This window comes from Pholcus phalangioides, unplaced genomic scaffold (assembly GCF_987345545.1).
Source record: "Pholcus phalangioides strain wild (caught in Gottingen) unplaced genomic scaffold, Ppha-v1.0 ptg000019l_1, whole genome shotgun sequence".
Lineage (NCBI taxonomy): Eukaryota > Metazoa > Arthropoda > Arachnida > Araneae > Pholcidae > Pholcus > Pholcus phalangioides.
The window spans coordinates 3263812-3291588 of NW_028301612.1; the positions used below are offsets into that span (position 1 = coordinate 3263812).

The following is a 27777-nucleotide window of genomic DNA, read 5'->3' on the forward strand; positions in this document are numbered from 1 at the left end:
TTAGGCTCTCGAATCAGGTAATACTTGACGCCAAAATCAAGTGATGTTGCGCCAAGATGTAGGAATGATGCATTTCATTTACAAAATCGTCTTTTAATACGTTGTTATTTTGTTTGATTCTTCTGGCTGATAGCAGTTTTCAGTGAAATGTGAAGACAACCACCTGAAGTGGAAATTGCTTTTCACAGCTGACCAAACGCCATTTCCTCAAAGACTTGAGCTGTATTATTTCCTTTTTCCTTTAATCGCTGTAACTATTCCCAACCCAGTAAGTTGAACTTATGTTATCATAGCACAGTCTATTTGATGCTATTTAAGTTACTTTTTCAGTGCTTTGTTCTTGTTCACTGCGGGTCTACATTAGTGTGTAAATTACCTTTAAAAGTCTTGCAATTAATATTTTAGTCAATTCTTGAATTTCGCTGGAGGGAAAAGGGGGGTAGGTAAAAAAAATTTCAGGTAGGCAGCCCCCCACCCTGGTGGGGGCTCCTGATTATGAGAGGTGATCACAGTTTTTGAGAGTAAGTATGCAAAATGACAGGCAGATGCGTCTGTTGAAGTAGAGGGACCCAGGGCCGTCTTAAGAGCATCATGGGCCCCTGGCCAAGTGGTTTTTCTGAGGCCCTACCTTGAATATTATAGAAAATTTCAACCGCATCACATTTTTTTGTGAGGTCTGCCATTTGTATTTTAGATTGTGAGTGAAGTATAATGATTGAATATGTGTAGGCCTGTTGTTCTTTGTGGCGAGACTTTTTAACAGAGAGATCAGCTTTTGCATTGCTGCCTCAATGTTAGGAGCCACAGCTGACCCAGCACTGTGGGGTTCAAACCTGGGTTCTTGCAATACGAGTTCATCACTATGACCACTCAACCATCATGCATTGGCTTCTGAGATGGGTCAGAAAAAAGCAGCCAGGCTTGTAGCCAGGGCTTCTCAAGTATGGAAGGGCTTCTGAGAAGGGTCGTACAAATCCACTTACAGCCATGGGTTCTTGAGCATGATGCAAACTTGATTCACAGGTGTCTCTGAAATGGGTCTTATGAATCTACTTACAGCTATGGTTTCTTGAGCTATAGGCCACAACCCAAACTTCATTCATGGGTATTTCCGGAATGGGTCCCACACAAACTTACGTTCATCCACAGTTTCTTGAGATATGGGTCACAGCTCAATTCACTTCTTCAATACAATAATCTTCACTTCTGAGATATAGATGGCAGCATTAAAAATTCATACACAACACTAGATACACACTCAAACTGTTAGATACACACACTTACACTTCTGGCACAACTCAGTAGGTAGTAAATTACCTATGGCGATAGACCTGAGTTGTACTCGGTTTGAAAAAAAAAAAGCTCAATACATCTCTTGCCTGGGTACATCCTTCAGTTAGTGAACTTGTGTAATTCATGCTCACTTCCACGTTATTGCAGTAGGATTCTATTTTCAGTTCAATGTTTTAGTTATCCTAGAAATTTATTCTAACATATCCTTCTTGTGCTTAGATTTACAGGTATTTGGCTGAATACCTAAGCATTATTCGGCCAAACCATATATTTGGTAGAAGGCCAAATATCAAATAGCAGCTGAATATTCGTCCCATCTCCATTTAAGACCACATTAATAAATTAGTAAAAGGGGATCTCTCTGATTCCACTATTTATGATATGTTTAATGTTCTGAAAAATGATTGCTGTCATCAATTATATTGAAATTTTAGAATCAGTACAGACAATTTTGTTCTTTTTTTTTTTTACAGGAGAAATGTCTATTCTATATGCTGTTGTGTCCAATAAGCAATCGATATTGGCAAAATATGCAAGCTGTTCTGGAAATTTCTCTGAAGTGACTGAGCAGGTTTTAGAAAGAATCTCCCCAGAGAAACCGATATTGACATACTCTCATGGGAGGTTAGTTATTACAGTGAAGTCTCGATGACTCGAGATGAACAGGACCGAGACTACCCCGGATTATACGGGGGGAACTCAGATTATCCAAAAATAATTTTCAGAGAGGGGAACCTATCTATACAGTAGAACATCGATTATCCGAACACATCAGGACCGAAAGGTGTTTGGAAAATTGATTTCAAAACTAATTTGATAGTGCAAAGGAATAATTTGAAATTCAACAATAGAACCTTAAAATAGTAAAATTTAAGACTTATTCTGAAAAGTAAATGAAAAAAATTAGTGTATCACAAAAGAGAAAATAAAATGGTAAAACAAATACATACTTGCATGATAAATAATGCCATAACACCGTCAAACCATTCAAAAAAATGAATTATCTTTAATTGCTTCTCAACCTGCTTATGACATTTTGCAGCCTTGTCTCGTAATAGTTTTGTCTTTAACAATTGAAGTGGGTCAGCGTGAGACATTTTGTGAAACACTGTTCTGCCTCACTGTGCATTATTATATCTGCCGTTGGTTCATCTTCATCACTTTCACAGTCATCCTGATCGACTTGACCATTCACTTTTGTAATTATTCTCTGTCATCCAAAAAATGATATCCCAGATCTTTTTACTATCAAACATTTTCAACCACTGAGACACTTCTTCATCACAGGACTGAAATACAGAGTTCCTGAAGCATATAAAAGCGTTCTTTGGTATCTGAAAGATTTTGATTGTCTTCAGTGGTTGTGTTAAAACCATGAAAATACGGGCATAACTTCCTAAAACTTCGCAAGATAGCGACCCGAGGAAGAGAATTCCAAGCTTCTGCTACCATGTAACAGCAGTCTTTCACATTGTTTTTGCAAAAGACAAGATATCCTGCGAAGAATTCTTTTTCTCAATCAGCAATTTTTTTAGCAACTTCTTTCTGTACCAGTGTTTAAGGCTCTCTAGTACACCCTGATCAAGTGTTTGAATAAGGGAAGTCTTGTTTCGAGGCAAAAACAAGCAAACAATTCCCTCATTCTGGAGTATCGAACAGTCTGGGTGTGCCGGCGCATTATCCTTTAATAGAACTGCTTTGTCTAAACCTTTTTCTTTTAATCTTGTTTTGAGTTCTGGGACAAATATGCATTGAAACCATTCAGAAAACAACTTAGAATCCATCCAAGCATTTTTCTGCAACAAATATTTCACTGGTAATGAGTGAACATTACAATTTTTTAAACATCTTGGATTGAGACTTTCCCCTTCCATAGTTAGGGGCAAGCGATGAGTCCCAGATGCATTTGCACATGCAAGGATTGTAACATGATTTTTTATGTTCTTCCTTCCAGGAGCTGTAGGTTCAGTTCCACCAGCAAGAGCTTTTGATGGGAAAGCTTTCCAGTAGAGTCTGGTCTCATCGCAGTTGTAAACTTGATTGGCCATTAAACCTTCGCCTTCGACAATTTTTTTCAAATTCCTTAACAAATTTTGCCGCATCTTCTGAGAGTTTTTTTCCTTCAATGCTGAGTTGATGAATTCCCTGTCTTGACTTGAAATGCTGCAACCAACCCATGCTCTTGAAAATATTTATCACCTAGCATTTCATTAAAGAGTTAAGCTTTCTCCTGAAACATTGGTCCACTTATCGAAACATCATCAGTTCTTTTTTGTACGAACCATGTGTAAACAGTTTCTTCAGCTTTTCATTCTCTACCGATTTCATTGTGAATTTTTTCTTAAGTGTATCTGCTGTTTTTAAACTTTCTGTAAAATTTTCTATTTTATTGCAATTTTTTTTTAAATCACTGATGGTTGCCACATCTAGTCCGTATTCAGCTCCAAGTTTCCTCACACCATCACCCGTTTTCAATCTTTTCACAATTTCCATTTTTTTTTTTTTTTTCAATGTTTAGAGCAACACATTTTCGTTTTGTCACCATTCTGCACTTGAGAAAGATGAAAAGTGTTGACGTTAGTAAAGCCAAAGAAAGATTGAAAAATGTTTTTTTTAAGCAAGATGGGAAAGATACCCGCCCCCGACAAAACTGTGATAAGAACTGTTTTGTTGTCAAGAAAACCCTTTCATTAAGGCACACCCACGGGATTAAGATGAATTTGTCAACGAAAAGAAAAAGATGACAGTTAAATCTGTTCCTATCCACATGTTTGTTTTCTTGCCAATCATTTATAACTACATACACTGTACTCAGATCTACCATTGTTTACATCTATAGCTCACAGGTATGGTATGTGCAATTGTTTGGAAGTGGATTATTGTACAGTAGAACGAAACTATTGAGTTGAGAACTAAGAGGATTCAAGTTCCAAGAAAATACCAACTGTTGAGTATCATTGACTATAGAAAACTGAAAATGAGTTAGGTTGAAAAGTTGTTCGGTTGACCGAGTTGTTCGGAAAATTGATGTTCTACTGTATTTATTATTATAAATATACCGTACATAGTGTGTAGTAAAAAATTAAGAAACATCAAAGGTCTATCCTCCAGTCACAAGACTGGGGTTGGAACTTATTCTTGTCTGATGAAATCATTCTAACTTGTTTTCTTTAGACCTTTAATTTATAAAATTTGACATAAGTGATTTGACAGTTTAGTAGCCAGTATTTCTCCCCTTTCTAATCTTATAACTTCAAGCATTAGCTTGCTAAATACATAAACCTGACAAATTATTACATCTTTTGTTAAGTTGTCTTATTAACGTGTGAACTTGTTTTCTATTTCAGGTATCTCTTCCATTATGTCTTGGAAGATGGGATTGTGTATCTTTGCATCACAGATGACGTAAGTTGTCCATTATTTAATTTTTTAAAAATTTCATTTCTCATTCATTTTTAAATACAACTGGTTTGAAAGGTTCTGGGTTCTTCCCTCTATGGAAGAAATATATTTTTTTAAACATTGACTGTATAATAAAGCAAAAAATTCAAACCTTAATTTGATACTGGCATATATTTTGCATATAAATTTTAATTGCATTTTTAATGTATAATTAATGTTAACCAACTGCTCCCACCATCTGATTGTGGTGTCTCACGCAGACGACCCCCCAAGAGTCGGGTCAACGACCTCGAGTGTGTCACGTGATCCCGGGTACTGGAGACGACCGTCTGGAAAACAGCAGAGCAGAGAGTCACTGCACACGAAAGCGTGAGGTTCAAAAATTTCTATGCCTGTCTTTTTCATTAACCCAGATTATCATGTCGTCGTAATAAATGTTTATTAAGAAGCTGTGGCTCTGTGTGGTGACTCCGCAGTGGTGACCAGCGACGTTTAGGAACATTAACCATCAAAAAAAGTCCATCTTCATTGAAGATTTAATCTCAAGCATTTTCGGAAATTTTCTTCTTTCCGAGCCTCCATTATGTCTGTGGTTACGACGACTCCATTCTTCCCTCAAACAGGCCCCTGAAGAACAGACCCCTCTCGCCCACGCATCATCGTCTGCTCTTCTTCTCTTCTGGTGTGTGACCTCCTCCTCTCTCTCGTCTTCTCTTCTTTTTTTCTCTCTCTCCCGTTGGAGCTGAGCGATGGCGGAAGAAAATGCTCAAGTTTCGAGGATTGGACTTCGATTACCTCCGTTTTGGAAATCGAATGTGCAACTATGGATTCAACAGTGCAATAGTGCTTTTCAACTGAGTGGAATCACAAACGATGATACGAAGTATGCAGCCTTGGTCTCTTCCTTGGACGGAGAATGCTTGTCTTTCGTCTCGGATCTGATATTAAATCCTCCGGCAATCAACCGCTATCAAGCCTTGTCGGATCGCCTCATAAAGGAGTTCGCTGCGACGGAACATCAAAAAGTCAAGGAACTTTTGAACGAGCTACAGCTGGGTGATCAAAAGCCAAGTCAACTGCTGCGAAAGATGAAAGAACTCTCCGGCAACAAAGTCACTGACGAGTTCTTACGCACCTTGTGGATGCAACGCTTACCGCAAAATATTCAAGCAGTGCTGTCAGTTCCCAGTGAGCCATTAGATCAACTTGCTGTCCTAGGCGACAAAGTGGCTGAAGTCACTACCCAAAATTACGTGTGTCGAATCCAGCCATCGTCGTCATCTCAAATGCAGTCGACTCCAGATCGAACCGATTCGACATCAGCCATCGAAACGCTCACCAAACAAGTGGCAGAGCTAACGGCTACGGTGAATCGACTCTCTAGAGGGAGATATCGCAATAACTCCCAACAGCGACGATCTAGGCGTTCAACATCTCGTTCAAGTCGAGCACGGGATATCTGCTTCTATCACAACAAGTTCGGTGAGAAAGCCCGCTACTGCCGTCAGCCATGTAAATTCCAGAAAAAAAACGACGACCTTCCATCATCGCTGGTATGATGGAATCGGGCAACAAATCCAGCAGGCTCTTCGTGATTGACAGAGTTACGGGTGATCGTTTCCTTGTTGACTCTGGCAGTGAAGTTTCTGTTATCCCGCCAAAAAAAAATTCGTCAGCACTACATCCAAGTTTCCATTTGTTCGCCGCTAACAACAGCAAGATTCTTGCCTATGGTTCCACGGTCAAGAAACTTGATTTAGGTCTCCGGAAACCATTTTCCTGGACATTTCTCGTAGCTGACGTCACTTCACCAATACTTGGAGCTGATTTCCTCAGCAACTTCAACCTAATCGTTGATGTGCGAAACCGACGACTCATCGATTCGCAAACATCATTACGGGTACTCGGATCGATCAAGCCCACAACACAACCTTCCGTCACTACCATTGGAGATTCTGAATACAGTGCTATATTTCAAGAATTCCCAGATGTCTTCAACCCTTCACAGATCGGTAAAACAGTGAAACATGTGACGCGACACCATATCATCACTCGAGGACCACCGGTGGCTTCGAAGCCTCGACGTCTCAATCCAAAAATTCAACAACAGGTGAAAACCGAGTTTGAATTCCTTTTGGAACAAGGGATTATCCGGCCCTCCAAAAGCCCTTGGAGCTCACCGTTACATATTGTGCCCAAGGCGGATGGTACTGTACGTCCTGTCGGTGATTATCGTCGTCTAAATAGTGTTACGGAATTTGATTCTTACCCGATACCTCATATTCAAGACTTTTCTCAAGAATTGCACGGTAAGTCTATTTTTTCTAGACTAGACATCTTCAAGGCATACCATCAGATTGGCATTGCCGAAGAAGATATACCAAAAACCGCAATCACAACCCCTTGGGGTTTATTCGAGTATACAAGATTGAGCTTCGGTCTCGTAAATGCCGCTCAAACTTTTATGCGGTTCATGCATGAAGTTTTACGAGGTTTACCATTCTGCTATGTATATCTTGATGACATTCTATGCTTTTCTGAAAATGCCGAAGAACACAAAATTCATTTAAAACAAATATTCCAACGTCTTCAACAGTATGGCTTAGTTTTAAATGTGTCAAAATGCATATTTGGTGTTTCTGAGCTAGAATTTCTGGGACATGTGATCAAACCATCGGGTATCACACCTCGTCCAGACAAAGTGCGAGCTGTACTCGATTTCAAGCAACCGGAAACAATTGAGCAATTGCGTAAATTTTTAGGTCTCATAAATTTTTATCGCCGTTTCCTACCGCATGCAGCTGAGACACAAGTGCAACTGCATGATCTATTGAAAGGTTCTACGAAAAAAAGAAAAGACAAAACAAAAGTTGTGTGGTCTACATTAACTTTGAAAGCATTTGAAGATTGCAAAAAGCTACTAGCTAATGCCGCATTGCTGGCACATCCATCCCCGTCTGCCCAATTAGCTCTACACGTAGATGCTTCCGACTATGCTATAGGCGGTGCACTGCACCAGGTGACGGACAATGGTCTTCAACCGCTAGGTTTTTTCTCACGTAAACTTTCACCCACCGAAACACGGTATAGCGCATACGATCGAGAACTTCTTGCCGCATATTCTTCCATAAAATTTTTCAGATATATGCTTGAAGCTCGTGAGTTTATACTTTTCAGTGACCATAAACCACTGTGCTACGCGTTTCGACAAAAAAGTGAAAAATGCTCACCTAGACAGCTAAGGCATTTAGATTATATATCGCAGTTCACAACGAACATTTGCCATATTCCTGGATCGCAAAATATTTCCGCTGATATCTTATCACGCGTAACAGCAATTTCAGTTCCTGGACCTCTTGATTTTACTGCCATCGCTGAGCAACAAGAGGGGGATAAAGAACTAGAGGAACTTTTAAAGAGCAAATCAGCTTTGCAACTGAAGAAAGTATTTCTTCCAGACTCAGCTAAAGCGCTCTACTGTGATTTATCAACAGGTGCTGTTCGACCTTATATTCCAGAAAAATTTCGATATGATGTGTTTTGGAATATGCACAAACTCTCACATCCAGGAATTAGACGTACTATTGATTTGGTCAGAAAGCGATTCATTTGGCCATGTCTAGCTAAAGACTGTGCTAAATGGACAAAAGTGTGCATACCATGCCAAAGATCCAAAGTGCACAAGCACACGAGATCCACACTACAATCGTTTGTGGAACCTTCCCAACGATTTCAACATATTCATTTGGATATCATTGGCCCACTGCCCATTTCCGATGGATATTCTTATTGCCTAACAATGATAGACCGGTTTTCACGATGGCCAGAAGCGGTACCTATCCGCGACATCACAGCAACCACGGTAGCTACAGCTTTTCTTTCCACCTGGATTTCTCGATACGGCACACCTTTAACAGTAACAACTGATCAAGGTCGCCAATTCGAATCGCAGCTATTCCGAGAGCTGTCCAAATTCATCGGAGCAAAACGGGTTAGAACAACTGGATACCATCCACAAGCGAACGGTATGTTGGAAGAGTGGCATCGCCCTCTCAAAGCCGCGTTGAAATGCAACCAAACCCATAAATGGACTGAAGCATTACCTACAGTTCTACTCGGTCTTCGGTGCTCTCTGAAACAAGATTTGGGGTGCACACCTGCAGAACTACTGTACGGAGAAACTTTACGATTACCTGGTGAATTTTTCCAAGCACGAGCTAATTCCAACTCAACTGACGCTTCCGAGTTTCTACAAATGCTGAGAACTCACGTCCAAACTTTCCAGCCACGACCAATCAAACGGCATGGAGGACATCCTACATTTGTTCACCATGATTTGAAAACTACTTCTCACGTTTTCGTAAGAACTGATAGGGTGAAACGTCCTCTGGAACAGCCATTTGAAGGACCATACAGAGTGATCAGCCGGACCGACAAAGTGTTCAACGTGGACATAAGAGGAAAAACTGTGTCAGTGTCAGTCGATCGGCTTAAACCGGCATTTCTCGTGAATCCGACGATGGAGCCGGTACCTGTATCTCCAGATGTACCAACCGCAGTTACGTCTGACAGACTCGCAGCTGATTCTGCTGTGAAACCAGTCAGAACCACTCGTTCTGGACGTACTGTCCACTTTCCACTTTCCAGATCGTCTACAGTGCTCGTGATCACTGATGCTACTCCATAGTACGCGATCACCTCTTATTACTCGTGATCACTGGGGAGGGAGTGTGTGGTGTCTCACGCAGACGACCCCCCAAGAGTCGGGTCAACGACCTCGAGTGTGTCACGTGATCCCGGGTACTGGAGACGACCGTCTGGAAAACAGCAGAGCAGAGAGTCACTGCACACGAAAGCGTGAGGTTCAAAAATTTCTATGCCTGTCTTTTTCATTAACCCAGATTATCATGTCGTCGTAATAAATGTTTATTAAGAAGCTGTGGCTCTGTGTGGTGACTCCGCATGATCTTGTTTCAATCAAAAAAAAAACAATCTGTACAAAATTATAGCTCGATAGCTATGCGACTTTCAAACGCCTTGAAGTTGGAGCATAGTAGGTAATGATAATTTCCTCTATGCTTCAAAGCAGAATGTGTTGTATTCTTCAATGAGCCCTCGGCTGACTCAAAATATTCTGTGGTAAAATTTTCTCCAGAAAAACCTATCATTTGGGATGTATCTGGAGGAAATGCTGTGATATATCTCTGATATGGAAAGCGGGCGTGTCTGGTCTTGAAAGGTCAAAGATTAAAAATTACTATAATAATTTTTTCTACACTTTTCTCAAAATTCTTTAAGATTGTTCTGTGATGTATGTCACTGGTTTTGGCATATTCTGCTTTGGGGCCTATACACTATGATTAATTCCATTCAATACCAAGAATAAATGTAATCCATTGATATTCTTGCCATCAACTATATGTACAGTAGTTTGAGTGCTCCCCTCCCCTTTCATTTATTACATATAATTATTATTTGTTATAATTGTGTTGAATTTTCTGTAAATATATACTCTGTAATGTTGTGATTGCCAGTATGAGCCAAGTTGTCTTCTTGGTCATTTGTTCTGCTTGTTTTTTGCATAACATTGTTTTCTTAAAGAATAAAAATATGTTGATTCATTGAGCAGAATCAATCATTGCAATCACCACTTAAAACAAACATTGCTTACTATCTTTAAACTTCAAGGCGTTTTTGGGTTGTCTAGCAGTTTTCCAATTGAGCTGAAATTTTGCAAATATAATTTTTTTATTGATTGAAGCAAGATTGGAGGGGGGGGGGTGGAAAGAGGTAAACTTTTAAAAGTGGAAAAATAAGGGCCACCCTAATATACATGTGTAGGCCTATATTAGGTCACTAGCACACTTATTTTATGGGGGGAAATGATGCTCCTTCCTTCCCGTATTTGGGGAAGGAGGTACCCATTCATCTTTACCCATGCTCAGACTGTTGAAAGTATCAATGAATATGTGCTTACAGAAAAATAGCATTTACAATTTTTTTTTTCTGTTTCTAGAATTTTGACAGAAGTCGTGCTTTCAAGTTTTTGAACGAGATCAAAAAAAGGTAATGTGCTTTTGAAAAATTTAAATTATTTCACTGATGCTAATGTGATAAAGGCAAGGTAGCAGGGGGGGGGGGGGGAAAGAAGATATGAATACTAAAAAAAAAACAGCATTCAGAGTCAGACTCAGGCTTAGTCTCTTTTAGCGCCAGATGGTCACATGAACCGACTCTATCATATTTTAAATGTTTAACACACACGCAAAAAATAAATTGTGTTAATTTTGCATTGTTACTATGTGAACTTATCTGGGTGGGGATTGGAAAAATGTTCGTTAAAACAAGATTTTCGCTACAACAGTATTCATTAAAACAAGATTTGATTGTATAACAGTGCCGTCTTAACGCATGGGCCCATTCAGGCACCACAAGAGAAGGAAGGGCCTCACAAAAATGAGGATCTGGTTGAAATTTTTGAGAATTTTCCCTGGTAGGGAATATGGAAATAGAAAAATGGTGTTAACAACATTAATAAATAAACATTTTATTGCAATTATTAAAAGTTTGAACAATTTTTAAAAACAATAAAATTTCTGAATTTAAATGCTATTTAAACCAAAAAAAAAATCCCTCTTTTTACCATCCCTGCATATTATCAATTCATTGATTTTAATACAACTCAACAATGAGACAGGTAAGTCGCGATCACTGTTCATGTGACAGATCATAAACAGAATACAGTAACCATATACATTTTCTAATAATAACACTGGGAATTTTTTTTTGTTCATTTTGCATGAGATTTCGCAATTGTTATGAAGAATAGTAAAAATGGAAGGTGTAATGTCATTATTTTGTGATTATTATTTATTATACTCATTCTTCACACACACACACACACACGTAAATACTCCCTATTCATATGTGTGGCCCACACGTAAAAACAAACATTACACAGTCATTGATTACTCGATTATTAGTTATTATATGTTTCAACGAGGCTGAAAGTGGTATTTTTTATATATTTTGAAATGGACAAATCCACACTTACACATATAATCTCCCCCATCATTTGATGTAAACCGCACACCAAAACACGCCACATAATCACTAAATTACATCAGGATGGTTATTATTTTTATCTTGTATAATATTCAAGAGAAGTGACGGAAAATATTATTTTTGTCATTTTATCAAATCCTCACGTCGCACCTGAATTTTCCCATATCACCATGTATGTAATCCCCACCTGAAACACCTTTCACACTAATTGATTGCATTAATTAGAAACCCCATTGATTAACACGTGAGAAAATTAAATCCCTCTTTTGGCCCACTTAACTTTGTTTGTCGACGCTGCGATTGGTCTCTTTTGACGGGGAATTAAATCAAGAAATCAAATTCAAGATCTCGGAACTTTCAACCCATAAGTTCAGCAGAAATTCTAATTTCAAATTCAAGATTTCTGCTTATTCGTGTTTCAACACACCTTTTGGCCCTTTTGCTTTCTCTCTTCACGGCCAACCCTAGTTAAATTTCTAAATTAGTTGTAAAAGTTTACTATATAACTTATCTAAATAAACTATATAACAAAATTGATCTGTTATTTTATTATCACTGATTTCAAATCTGAAATTGATTTCTCTCTGTAAGCTCTAGTTTTTGCAGTTTGATATGATATATGGATACATGGTCGAACATTGCCCCCGGGCTATCGACTAACGCCTTACACCAGCTCAGTTGTTTCAGTTTAGTTGTACTACTATATACAAGGTGTGTTTTTTTAAGTAAGTACCATTTTGAAATTCTGCCACTGCAGCGCAGAGGTTGGCATTTCTGCACGCACGCAATGTGTACCTAAATCTGTTGGCAAATCACAGATGCCATTACAAAAACATTCAACCATGTTTAAGTTTGTGAGTATTTAAAATGCCTCATCAGATTAAGAATGCCTCTGACTGTGAAACACGCGCTGTGATTTGTTTTCTTAGTGCTAAAGGCGTGAAAGCGGCTGAAATTCATCATGAGATCGGTGAAGTGTATGGAATGGTACGGAAATGGGTTAAAGCTTTTAAAGATAGCCGCACAAATGTTCATGATGAAAAATGAAGTGGGTGACCTTCTGTCATTACTGAAGATTTGGTGCAGAAAGTTCACAAAAAATTGAAAGAGAACAGATGCTTTACGATTATCATTATCTAATGAGTTTCCTCAAATTTCCAGAAGTGTTCTCTATGAAATTGAAACCGACCACAAATTATCGAAAGTTATGGAATCGAAAAAAAAAAGGTGTGGCATGTTGAGTAAGGGGATCATTTTGCTTCATGACAATGCCAGCCAACAGGTAGCTAATCGAACCAAAGATCTCATCGCCTCATATCACTTGGAACAATTTGATCACCCTCTGTAGAGTCCTCATCTAGCACCCAGTATTTGAAGAAGCATCTGGGTGGTCAGTGCCATGAGTGATGGTGATGAGGTCAAAATGTCCATGTTGTCAATTGGTTGTCAAATTGGAGGGGGGGGGGGCAGACTTCTATGAGGATGGGATTCAAAAGCTGGTTGTACGATAAATGCCTTAATATTGGTGGAAATTATGTTGGAAAGTAGATTAAGGTGCAGGCTTTCACGTAAAAAAAATTCTTAAGGAAAGTCAACTTTTTTCTTTTTACTTAATAAACGTGCTATGTAGATTCACTAGTGTGTCAATTTATCAGTCTAGCTTCAGTTTTATAAATTTACTTCCAGTAGTTACTAGAAGGCAGTATTTTTCCAGCATGTGTGGCGTGGCTTCAGAAAGGCTACCATAGTGCATTTCAGTTGTAGATGCGATAAGGAAACGCCATATTCTTTATCTTTAGTATTATTTTTGATATTAGTTTTAAACCGAGTAAACAAGTACATTTTGTGGAGTTTGTTTCAGATCTAATTAAAATGACTTCAAGTAGATGTTCAAATAGTCCTAATGCATTGTTATGTATGTGGTGGCTACACACTTGTTCATCAAAGGTGTAATATTTCATTGCTTGTGAAATGTGTTTATAAAGCCTAATTTGAAATTCAACTTGGGGACCAAGACAAGAAATAGGGCCCCTCATATTGTGTGTCATAATGGCGAGGAAATGCTTCGTGACTTGGCAACGCCGCCTTTGTTTACAAACACCTACGTTCGAGAGCTCTTTATTTTTTGTGAATATTAGATGAATTTTAACAAGATATTTCATGATAGGGATTATATTCTGAAAAATGTAAGTACCAAGTACACGAAAAATATAAAATTTACGTAAATTTATCAAAGTATGTAATGTAAACATAAAAAGCACATGTAACAAATTGACAACAAAACAACAATCGTAGTGACATCTGTGAGTCAAAAAGTGAAACATAACAAAAATATCGGGAAGTATGGAATGTGAGAACTGTAAAGGTGCCATTGTGGACAAGACAGGTATTTCAATGTAAAAAATGTGCTCTGATGCTACACCCGGTTTGTGTAGGAACAAGCGAGAGTGCTTTTAGAAGAATGGCTAAAATAAAAAAAGATGCTTATTTATGCCCCAAGTGTGAAAGTGTTAATGCAGAGGGAATCGAAAAAAATCAAAGCTGGCTTTGACGACAAACTTGACAAACTGGAAAAAATCATTGAGAAACTTCGACAGGAGATGAAAAATGATTTGCTGCAATCGGAAAACTGGCAACAAGACAAGAGGAGCTGAACAAAGAAACAGTTGACATAACAAAGGCAATAACTTTTAATTCACAGTGTGTTGAGGATCTCGGGAAAAAGATATGTGAAATTAAATCATACATTGAATGTATTGATAAGGAAAATAAAGAAATTAAATCAGAAAATCAAAACCTAAAAAAAGAAGTGAAGGAGCTCAAAATCAGAATAAATGACATAGAAAACAAGAGTAGAAAAAACAACATTGAAATAGAGTTCCAGAGATGCCTTCAGAAAATATCGTAGAAATTGTGAATGTAATAAAGCAAGAAATAGGGATACAGGAAACACAGAAATAGAGAACCTGCATAGAGTACCCACAAGAAATGAAAATAAAAGCAAACCTATAATAATAAGATTTGCAAGTGAACACTCAAAAAAATTATGGATGCAAAAGGCAAAGTCTCAAGAATTGACAGCTGATACAGTAAACCCCAACTTCACATCCAACAGAATATATATAAATGAACATTCACAGGAGAGCAAACGTTTGTTTTTCCTGACCAGAGAGTTTAAAAAGAGCAACGACTTCAAGTATGCTTGGGCAAAAGATGGAAAAATTTTCCTCCGGAGACTTGATGACTAGAATCATAAGAATAAGGGATGAGGAAGACCTCAAAAAGTTGAGTGCTGATGAACAATGAAAATGATATAATAGACACGTACCAACAACAACCTACTCTGGAGGAAATATGTGAAGTAAATAATTTTTTTAATTATTCCTTAAAAAGCAGCAAGAACATTAATATCCTCATCTTGAATATACAAAGTTTAAAATCCAATTTTGATAATTTTCTGGTATTTTTGAGGTCATTTACACAACATCTAGGTATTATATGCCTAACAGAAATATGGTTAAAGGAAGAGGAATTATTCAATTATGACATTGTTAATTATGATCATTTGAATGATTATCAAACATATTCTAACTGTAGAACGTATAACAAATCGGGGGGGGGGTGGTCATTATGTATATTAATAAATCAATTAAAAGCCTCAAAAACCCTTGTAATTTCATAACTGCTGAAAGCTTATGTATTAACCTGCCAGATTGTGATATTGATATTTTATTACTATATAGATCTCACTCATATACTATTTCACATTTCAATGAGGAGTTGAAGGCCTTTATTTCAAAAACAAAAAAAAAAAAGCATGTTAATCACTGGGGATTTAAACATTAATATATTAGAGAATAATAATGAGGTATCCAATTATCTTGACATAATGGCTGTAAATGGCTTCATTGCTTTACAGGAGTTAGTAACCAGAGAATTACATGAAGGAGGTACTTGCATTGATCATGTTTTTTATAGATCAAATGAAAATACTTTACAACAATTCTCTGTACTTAAAACACACGTTACTGATCACCGTCCAATACTTGGTTACATTGATTTTCAAGATCAAAAGAGTATTAAAAATAATAAAGAATACTCCAAAACAAAAATTGATTATATTAAATTTGAAAGATTCATATCAAATGTATCCTTCGGAAATGTTTTCTCAGAAAAAGAAACCAAACAAAAATATAAACTGTTTACAGATATTATTTCACTCAATTCTAACCTCTGGACCAAAACACAACAATGTAAATGTAATAGACAAAATGAGTGGATTACTAAAGATCTCATACTGAAGATAAATACTAAAGAAAAGTTATATAAAAAATATAGGTAATATCCCAACATACTTGCATATAAAAATGAATATAAGAATTATGATAAAATGTTAAAATTTCAAATAAAAAAAGCTAAACAAGAATATCTAAAAAACAAATTTATTGAATGCAATAGAGACAAACGAAAACAGTGGAATTGTATAAATACTTTTATACTCAATAAAAATAACAGAAAACAAATACTCCCAATCCATTATGATCCTAAAAATTTAGCAAATGACTTTAATAAGGAATTCATTGATAGAAACTTGAATACCAATACTATAGGATACACACGTCAACATGAAAGTATATACAATATTGTAAACTCAATAGCAATTATAGATATTGATATACCTACTTTAAAAAAATTAATAAATGATTTAGATGATTTTAAAGCAATTGGTTATGATGGCTTAACATCGAAAATGCTAAAAATAATTTCATTCTATCACATTGAAGTATTAAAACATCTAATTGACTTGTCAATCAAAGAAAGTTACTTCTATGACAAAATGAAATATTCCCTTGTTTACCCAATTTACAAAAAAGGAGATCCTAATAATATGAATAATTACAGACCAATTTCAGTTCTCCCGATTTTTAATAAAGTAATAGAGAAACATATGAACAAACAAGTTGTAAATTTTCTAAATCATAATTTTTTTGCACCAAATCAGTATGGATTTCAACAGAAGAAAAATACAGAAATTGCAATAATCAAACTTTGTCAATACATGAATACAGGATACAATAATAATAAATATTCTATGATAATCTACCTGGATTTAAAACAAGCGTTTGATAATGTTGATCTAAATATATTAACACAAAAGTTGCATAAAGCTGGTGTTCGAGGAAGTATTTTGGAATGGTTCAAAACTTATTATTCTAGAAGGCAACAGGCAGTCGTCATCAATAAGCGAATACCTACAGGTTCAAAAGGGTGTCCCTCAGGGATCAGTTTTGGGCCCTACATTATTTTTGATTTATATTAATGACTTCTGTTTGCTGAATCTAAATGGAAAACTTGTATCATTCGCTGATGATACAGCTCTTTACGTGGAAGATGACAACTTTGAGAACCTTATAGAAAAAACAGAACGATACCTCAGATATATTAATCAATGGGTGATTGAAAACAAACTCGAATTAAACATACACAAAACCCAGTATCAATGTATTAAAACAAGAAACAAACTCCAATTTCGAGATCTCCATTAAAATTCAAACTTGCCAACAACAAACACAACAGAACTGCAATTGTCATGAAATAGAAAGAGTGCACCAATATGAATACCTAGGAGTTATTATACAGGACGATTTAAAATGGAACTTGCAATGTGATAAATTAACTAATAAAATCCGATTTTATATAGTTTTACTTTATAAATTAAAATATTTAATAGATGGAGATTTTTTAAAGGACATTTTTTTATGCATGGATTTATTCAATTATAACCTATGGATTATGTGCTTGGGGTGGGGCTTACCTAACCAATATTACGAAATTAAATAACACAACAAAGCAAGAACACAAATAATACAAACATGTAACATGTACGATAACAATATCAATTGCCATACATTGGACATTAGACAGGTATACATTTACAGACTTATAAATTTTGTGTTCAAAAACAATAACTGGTTAAAGAAGAAGAAAAACAACTTCGGCAAGAATCAAACATGAATTTGAAGTCCCAAAAACAAATAAACACCTTTTTCAAAAATGTTTCTTGTTTACTGCTCCAAAAATAATGAATTCATTTCAGTCGACAGCTCATAATTGTAACAATAAATATGATGCTTTCATGTACGCAAAAAGTGTACAAAATTATGAAAATATATTTTAAGATTGTTTTCATAAAATACAATATAAATAGTGACATCAATGGGAAATATTGGAATAATTTAATCATAGCTGAAATAAACAAACATTTATTATGATGTCATGATACAAAAATAAAATAAATAATAAGAAAATAAAAATAAACAAAAAGGATATATGTATCTCTATGAGCATGTACGTAGTCATGTGAGTATGTATGTGTATACATGAAGGTTTTGTGAAACGAAAAGGAAAATTCATTTCATAGACTAATTATTTATACAAGAACTATCGTGATTCAACAATTTCAGATCTCACAATTCAAATTTTTAGTGTGCATAAATTTTTGAAATATTCATATATTATTACATAACATTTATTAATATAACGTACGGTACTTTAAAAAAAATGGCGGCAAAATATAATAATTTAATCCATAGGGCTGCCTGGAAGGACGTTATGTCCCTTGGGGTCCAATATGACTATTTATTGTGTTCATGTGTTGTTCTTTCTATGTGCTTTTGTTCTGTCTTTTATATGTATTTTGTGTTTGTTTTTGCAAATAAAAAAAAAAAAATGAAAAATGAAAGGATTTGCCTTTTGGAATTCCCATGGTTTGGTGGAAACCCACAGATCACATAACTGTTATTTTTGCCTGGCCAACGCAAAGTGTCTGCAAGAAAAATCGGCACAGGATCTCCTACCCTGATAGTGCATCCATTATTTGACCAGTTCCATATTCTGAGCAACTCCAGATTCCTGTGTTTAATGTTTTGGCTCGTCTGAAGATGAAGACACTGCAAGATCAAGTATGTGGTGTGTCTGTGATATTCAGCTTCCAGAAATCATTTTAACATCTCAAGACTCCACATCTGCTATTACGTCAAACAAGATTTCCTCCATAAATGAAAGAGTTATTGCCTGCAAAGTGCCAGAAAAATAAATTCAGAAAACCAAAAATGCTATTTCAAAAAAAAAATATCTAGAGCTTACAAGGAAAAACTAAATTCAAATTTGAAATCTGAGCATACTTGAATCAGGCAAGATCAAGTGCTTGTGTAAATGCAACAATATTGTTCTCCAGTATAATTTAACAACAGTATTGTCAAATTCCCAAAATTGGACTAGTGCACCGGCAAGGAGTATTGTGGCAATCTGCCTGCAAATGTCTTTGTTATTTTTGTCAATGTGCTCAAAATTGAGAAAATGGGCCGTTCTAGTATTACGTAAGCATATTTTTAAGTACCGAGTATTTTTAAGTAAAATATTATTTTACCGAGTAAGATGCCCTTAAGAATATTTCATATTTTTTATAAAAGGTAGTTGATGACGTAAGCACCATTCAAACCCCCCCCCCCCAACATCGATGCTGATGCAATACTTGAATGGCCCCAAATTTCTCTGCATAGCATTGATTGTTTTATTTTCATATTATAGTTTTGAAATCATTTCAGGTTTCAGACCATGTATGGAAACAGGGCTTTGACGGCGCTACCTTATGCTTTGAACAATGAATTTTCCAAGATTTTATCAAGTCAGATGGTATGAAAAATAAAAATCTGTCTAGATTTTATAATTATTGATTTTTAATAGTTTACACCAGCGGTTCTCAACCAGTGTTCCGCGGAGCCCTTGGGGCTCCTTGTGCACTCTCCAAGGGCTCCGTGGCCGCTTGAGGAAAATAAAAAAACAGTAAAACTAAAAAAAAAAACCACTTATAAATATTTTCAAATAGTAAAAATAAATCAGCAACTTTGATGAATAATTAAAAAAATGGGCCTACAAGGCTCCGCCATAGAATTCTTTTATTAAAAAGGGCTCCGCGAGTCAAAAAAGGTTGAGAACCGCTGGTTTACACAATTGATGCAAAGTCATTTCCAATTTGAAAAGATAAAGTTATTTGCGTTTAGTGCAGGGTTGAGTTTTTGACATAACAAGCATCAAAAACTTGTTTAAATTATCAAACTGTCAAAAACCTAAATGTTAATGGTTTGTAAATTTCCATAATATACATTATATATAAATGTGAAAGTATGTATGTATGTATGTATGTATGTATGCTCTTTATACAAATCTACAGTTTTAGGTCGATCGTCGCCAGATTTTGCATATATACCAAACAGGACCAGGATTGAACCGTAGGCTACTTTAAAACTTCGTCAGAGCTGGGCAAATGCCCGAAATGGGCGAAAAACTGCCGGGCAACAATGGTTTTGGGGCCTCAACAATTACTTTCGGAACGTTTACTTTGGTTACCGTGGTTCCCAACAATGCATTTCAGACGTGTATATGTCTTTACAATGGTTTGTCACATCTTTAACGCTGCCATCATTACAGTTTATTCCTTTATAATGGTTTGGCTCTTTTCCAATACTCCCAGTAATTGAAGAAAACCCTGGAAGCGCCAGATATTTTTGCTTGCATGTATACAGGGTGTCCTGTAAATGCTAATGTGGCCTTTATCTCATCAACCACCCATCGTTGCGGTATAGTTTCAATTTAAAAAGTGCTTAAAATTAGTTTGAATAATATTCGCTGCAGAAGCTGGACATCTGACGTCACTAACAACAGAGAACAACAACTACGACGATAAAACAAGGAATAAAAATGTTCAACGCCAGTTGATGAACTCAATGCTTGCCTCAAATCATCAGCACTCTACTTCACCAAACACCAACTCTGGACATATCGCTACATTGCAATTTACTGCCATTAGTGAGATGGGTTGGAAGTGAAGGTGCTGTCTATCGGTGGTCGCCTCGAGTTTGTTAGGACATCAACACTCTGGCACGAAGCTAAAAAAATTATCATTATCCACCAACATGCGAGTTCAACTGCAAAATGACTCAGCACTGCTATCATTTTCACATCAGTTTATCAAACTTGGCAATGGAAGAATTCCCGTAGACCCAAACACTGGACTGATAACGTTCCCAAATGGATTTTGCCAGTTGTTAAACTCAGTTCAAGAACTTGCAGACAAAGTCTTCCCAAACATTCAACAAAATCACCGAAACCATGAGTGGCTTTGTGAGAGTGCAATTCTGGCACCGAAAAATGACAGTGTGAACAAGATCAACGGAGAAATCCTAAAAATTATTCCGGGAGACTCCACATTTTACAAATCGGTTGACACTGTCACAGACACAGCGCAGACAGTTCTGTATCCTGCAGAATTTCTGAACTCTTTGGACATTCCGGGTGTGCCACCACACAACTTGACCCTCAAAGTCGGAGCACCTATAATGATTTTAAGAAATTTGGAGATACCGATACTCTGCAATGGCAACAGACTCTGCGTGAAGCAATTGCACAATTACATCATTGAAGCAACAATTCTAACTGGATGTGCTGGAGAAGAAGACGTCTTCATTCCATGTACCCCAATTATCACTGAAGAAATGCCATTCACTTTAAAGCGATTACAGTTCCCGATTCGTTTAACTTTTGCCATGACAATCAACAAAGCGCAAGGCCAGTTGTTAGCAGTGGCAGGTATCAACCTACTTGCGCCCTGTATTTCTCACGGACAGCTTTTCGTCGCCTGTTCGCGTGTTGGTAATCTCAAAAATTTGTACATCTACACACCAGATGGAAAAACAAAAAATATTGTGTATCCACAAGCAATTGTTTCAAGTTTTTAATTAAAATATTTAAAAATAAAAGTATTTTTCTCTTACTTGATGCAGAATTTTTTTTTGTTTAAGAAATAATTAATAAGCTATACGTATATTGATTTTTTATGGGGCGGGCAACGTCGCCGGGTATCAGCTAGTACATTATAAATGGCACAGTCAGAATAATCAAACCTTCTGTAAAGTATTCAATCTTATTTTCGAATATTTTTTTTTTCGATCTTGTGCAGTTGATATGTTTACCCCCTCCCCATGAAGAAAACTCTTTTAAATTTTTTTTCCTTCAAAAATAATGGAACCCATTTTGTTTCGCTTCTACATTTCCAGTAAGGCTTTTTATTTTTTCGAATTCTTCCAGAAATACTACACCGAAAGCAGGGAGGTCGACAGGGTCAGTCAAGTTCAAGGTGAATTAGATGATCTGAAGGGCATAATGGTACAGAACATTGGTGAGTTTGAACTACTTTTTTTTTGTTTGATAGAAATATATTGTTACTTTTTTGATGTGACTCGAACACAATTTTTCGTCTGCACATTGTTAATTGTAAAACCTCCTTTCTATTGCAATTTAGTAATTTATATGGGTTCTATTTTTCTCTCTTCTCCCCCACCCCCCTCTGCCAGAGAGTGCTCAAAATCGAGGCGAACATGTGCGTCTCCTGGTTGACAGATCAGAGTTGCTGAATTCCAATGTAAGTGATAAAAAAAACATTGACTTTATAGATCAATATGCATGAACCACTTGACAAACCGAGAAAGAAACTAGTTACTGGTTAAATTTTCTAATAGCCAAACATTTTTTCTCCCTATAAGAACAGCCAAAATATTTTTTTTAGACTTTTCTAGGACTTGAGGACATTTTTTTCATGTTCGTAGGAATGGTGCATAAATTCAGGAAATTTTTAAGTTTTCCTCAGATTATGATTTACTCATCATATGTAGAAAATTTCGGACACCCAATGCTGACTTTTTTTTAGTCTCCATGGCAATGTGGTGTCTGGGATTTGTCAAGTACTGTATTGGATACTTTCTACATGGTAAAATTGCAGGTGGGGTACGTTGGTCTGCTGCTGCTGATTTTCTGCAGTTTTCCTACTTTGAGGCGCAAATTAAAGCTGCTCTCCTATTTTAAAAAAGTATCTCGTAACCCTAGATACAACATTATCCTTTGTTGATGTAAATCCCTCTATAACAATATTTGAGGAGATCGTAAAACTACTACAACGATAATTTCTATATTTCACTCAAAATCATCTTCACTATATTTTTAAATTTCTTACCAGTTTTTTTTCTTTCAGGGATGTTTTTTTATCACATGGAATATGGGTATTTTGCACTGTCTACCCTCCGAAAGTGTTAATGAAGACAAGGTATTTTCTGTGTAGTTCACAGAAGTATTGTGAGGGAAGTTACTTTACAGGGTGGAACAACCAATTGAATTTTATTCATCAACTGATCAATTGGAATTTTTTGCTGCCAAATAAATGCATTTTATGGTGTTAGTACTAATAATGCCAATTCAGAAGTGATGCCTACCCAACAGAATAAATTTGGTGGCAACTGGTGATTGTTACCTCTCGGGGGGGGGGGGGGTATAACGATAATCCTTCTACAGCAATTTTTTTAGTGGTCGGCAGAGTATAATTGTATCGAGGTTTCACTGCCAGAGGTGCCACTGTACTCTAATTTACCTTAGGGTCTGGTATTGCCAAAATTTGGGTCCTTTTTGTGTGAAAGTGGGTCCCCCCCTCTCGAAAAAAAAAATTGAAGTGAAACTGTGTACAAAATGCATGCATGGTTGAGTGGTAGTCAGGGGCGGATCTATGTTGGGAAGAAGTGATCTCCTCCATAAAATCATGAAATTTTTGGAACTTCTATATGAGATAATATTGCAACAACAAATTCTAGAAAACTTTGACTAAAAAACGGTAAAACCATGTCATTTTTCAAAAATGTTAGGATGGAGAAGAGAAACGGGACTATCATGGAAAATATGGGACATATAGTTATCCCATGCCAGGACTATAGTTTTGTAAAATCACCTCAACAGCGAGCTCTAGATCTGCCCCCGGTGATAGTAATAGTTGTAACGAGTCCAAAAAGTCTGGGCCTTCTCAATCATTTAGTCACAGACAAAAACTAAAAAACACCAATTACAAAATGTTTCAAATGAAGTAGATATTTGCTGTATAGGCTTACAAATATTAGCCATGTTAGCAAATCTATATACATTTGCTTTATGTGTTTGATCTGAATTAAACCTGTTCTGGCAGGTTGGCTGAATGGCATGCTATGCCCCGCTCAATAAGAATAATACATTTTCAAAATATCTGAATTTTATATACTATTATATATGTAGTGATATTTTTTTTTCTGGCTCTTTCAGTCCGTTGACTTTCGAAAATCCAGTCGCAATCTGGCTCGCTCCATGTTCTGGAAGAATATTAAGATAACTGTTATAATCATTGTCATAGTGATAGTAAGTATATTCCGGGTTTTTTTTTTTTGGAATCTTTCAATTTTTGTTGTATTAATAACTCATTTAGCTCTCCAACCTCTTAACTAAAGACATGAAAGCTATATAAGAAAAATATTATGAAAGGTTGTCATTTGGAAGTAGCTCCTAACCTTAGTTCCCAGTCTAACTTACCCTGGGACCAGGCCCATAGCCAGAAATTTCGTTCGGGGGACCAAAGTGATAGGACAATATATTTGGCCATCTTTTTCCGGTCATTTTCTCACATTTCAGGGGGGGGGGGACCAGACTCCCCAAGTCCCTCACGCTACGGCCTTGCCTGGGACGACCATCAACAGATGGCCCTTCATTTCCCATCTAATTCCACTGGTTGGAAATAGCCATATGGCAATGCATGACGAGAGTTGGTGTGCAGTAGTCTAATTGACCCAAATTAGGAGCTAAAGTGGTGCAGTGGTAAGATGCTCATTCATGGAGGTTAGCGCAGGGCCATAACTAGAGGGGGAGGCAACTGGCCTGGGCAGCAGTTTTAGATGGGAACAAAGAACACCATTGAAAAATTCAAGAGTTCACCATTACAAAATTTAGATTCAAGAGTTCGAAGTGAATGAAGAATATGGAAAGCGAGTTCACCTACCAAGCTTGGGGTGACCACTGATAGATGGTGTCCCCATTTTTCACCCAATTACAATGGTAGTAAATTGCCATATGGGATATCACAACAGGAGTGGGTGTGCAGTAAAGTAATATAGTAGTCTTTCTTCCCCCCCCCCCCCCAAAAAAATATGCAGGGGGTTCTCTGTTCACAATGCCAGTTTTGGACAATTTTCCAACGTAAGCAAATAGTTTCGTGATAAAAAAATTGTCCCCTCCTCTCTAGTAAGCACCTTAAAAAAAATGATCCCCCTTCAGTTGGCACCTTCTGTAACCAGATAGTTTGCAGGATTCAAGATTCGGATCTGATAGGTTGTTTTAGTATTGATGAGATATTCAGTATGTCCAGTTCAGTAGTTAAGTGTAGTTTGTTATGATTTTCCATACCAAGTCTGATGTGGAATAAAAAAAACTTTTCCATTCAGATTGGGTTTTTATCGAGCCACACTGCTCTAACATTCTCGAACTGTGCACTGCTAACCTTTGTCAAGGGCACAGCAGAGGGGCGATCCTGACAAAGGTGTTTTGAAGAAAACCTGTATTAAACTGCTCTCTGGGGAGCCACAGATTAGGGAAAATGGTGCCACATGTGAGAAAAGTTTGAAAACTCTTGGATTTGATAGCTTGAGGCCTCAAGCTATCAAACTTTTGGGGGGGGGGGATTTTTCGAGTCTTTAGTTGAGCTCGTTCTGGAATCAATTTTTATGAAGGATTTCTTTGACCACTTTTTCTTTACATACTGAATATGCTGATTTACTTTATATATTGTTCCTGGAACGACATAACATAAGAAGTCAAGCATTTACCATCTTGTGGCAAAAGACCACTCTCCCTTATTAATACGACAGATATGGAAAACTGGGTGAGTGAGGAGATATCAATGTTTCAGGAAAGGAAAATTCATCTCTGCCCTCACAGGGACTCGAACCCCAATCACTCGTTTGCCAGACGAGTGCTCTACCATCTAAGCTATGAAAACAGATAGAATTTCCTCTCCTTGAAGCGTATGTATATGCTAAATGGCCCCGTTCAATGGACAGTGGCAGCATTCTGCTAATAGTTCGCAGACGACATCAGGGCCACCAGATAGCGGTATATGACTTAAGGAGAGTGACGTCTTTCGTCATATACCGTCTGGTAAACGAGAGACCTGGGTTTGAGTCCCCATGAGGGCAGAGATGAATTTTCCTTTCCTGAAGTATCAATATCACCTCACTCAGCCAGTTTTCCTTATTTGTCGTATTCACCATCTTCACTTCAAAGTATGGCAGCACCAGCAAGATCACAAAATAAATGCAACTCTGACAACATAAATAAGTTAAGGCCACACATACGCACGGTCCTGTATGCACCGATTTGCTAGAAATTTCGCAGGCGAATGTGTATAAGATGCATGTATGGTTAATTAGTAGTAGTCTATCCATCTGCTGCCATCTATATCTCAGAAGTGAAGTGAGTGAAGTGTAAGGACTGAATATTTGTACTGTTTGTAGGACTGTTGCTCTCTGTGGCGAGACTTTTTAACGAGAAAAAATTCTCGCCACAGAGAGCAACAGTCCTACAAACAGTACAAATATTCAGTCCTTACACTTCACTCACTTCACTTCTGAGATATAGATGGCAGCACTGAAAAATCATACACAACACTAGATTGTGTATGATTGTGCTCAGTGTGTCTGCTGTTAAATCTGTCTTTGCAGAGTTTTATTTTTGCAATATTTTTAGTATGTGGACAGTGAGTAAAGAGGGTGTTTCCAAGTATTACATGGAACTTCTGAGAATATTTTCTGTAACATAAGAGAAATTTCTCGTAAATGCTTTTTCCATGAATTAAAGTTGTTGCATTTGGTTGAATGAAAATTTTAATTGGAATAAAATTCATGAGTTTGTTTGTGTATACCGCAGATTGAGAAACCCTGCCCTAAGCATGGCTCTTTAGTTTACAATCTTCTCACTTTGATTCTAGTCATGAAAGCATGTATTTATATTGTTTTTGTCTCCTTGCATAGGTCATAATCTATGTCATCGTCTCTGCTTCATGTGGTGGTTTGTCATGGCCGCATTGTGTGTGATAATGCAGCTGGATGCTAATGCGAATTGTAATTTGCGGGATTTTGGAGCATACACGCAAAAGATCAATCGAACTGTTGTATTTTATCTTACATCTGTATAATTTTATGTTTGTAAATGTATATAGATATATATGTGCCTGCAGTGAATTGTTCATTTTTCGAAAAATATTCTACACTTAAAATAAAAAAAATATATTCGAACATATAGTCACATTTCTGTGTGAGTAAAATCTTTCTGAGCACTGTGATGTGTCTTTCCTTTTGTGGGAAAACCATGCATTGATTTGATCTGTATGCATATGAAGTGAAAGAAAATGTTTACAATGATGAATCTATTAGTTTCATAACAGTTGACTTGAGACATTATTTTCGCAAATAAAAAAAACAACCAAATTTTGCAAAAAAAAAAACCTCCAAATCAGAAATTTTGCTTTCATCTAACAAAAATTTAGCATTTATCCACAAGCAGGCTCATAGCTAGGCTGGGGCCTTAAGTTTTTTTTGTGTGAGCCTCCCCCAACCTCATTTGCTTATATTGTATTTTTATAATCTTAAGGGCCTCTGAAAAGGCAGGTTGCACTCTCCTTACTTCTGCAGAGTAAAAGATGAAACCAACTTATCTAATGCATATTTGCGTATACATGAATTAACATCGATAGGCTCAAGTCTATCTCCACCTATCAGCTATGGCCCTGCCTGCAAAAATTTTTCAAATGAGAAATTTTGCATTCGCCAAAAAATTTAGAATTTTGTATTCATCCACAAAAACCAATGACACAATTTAGATGCGAAGCTGAATAAAAATTAATCTTATGATCATGTCAGTTATAAAAATCCACTGTGGAGTAAAATTTAATACCATAGAGCATCATCCTTAAAGAGCAGTGAAATGATTGGTAGCCAATAGTATGCTGAAGTCATCCAACATACAAGTCATCTTGCTGAATCATCTGTCAAGAAGATAAACTAATACTAGGCTCTTTGGGAAATTTCATGAGTGGTTTGGCACAATGGCAACAATTGGTTA

The 27777-nt window shown here is 36.7% G+C and overlaps 1 protein-coding gene across 1 annotated transcript; it reads left to right on the forward strand.

Annotated features, from left to right (window-relative positions):
- On the forward strand, window positions 1-26957 carry LOC149071122 (vesicle-associated membrane protein 7-like). Its single transcript, XM_089248181.1, has 9 exons — window positions 1-268; window positions 1767-1917; window positions 4641-4698; window positions 10712-10761; window positions 19368-19455; window positions 21907-21997; window positions 22173-22240; window positions 23935-24027; window positions 26688-26957. The coding sequence occupies exons 2-9, from the start codon at window positions 1772-1774 to the stop codon at window positions 26748-26750; spliced, it is 657 nt and encodes a 218-aa protein (XP_089104307.1). The 5' UTR covers window positions 1-268; window positions 1767-1771; the 3' UTR covers window positions 26751-26957.
- Window positions 26958-27777: the final 820 nt, after the last annotated feature.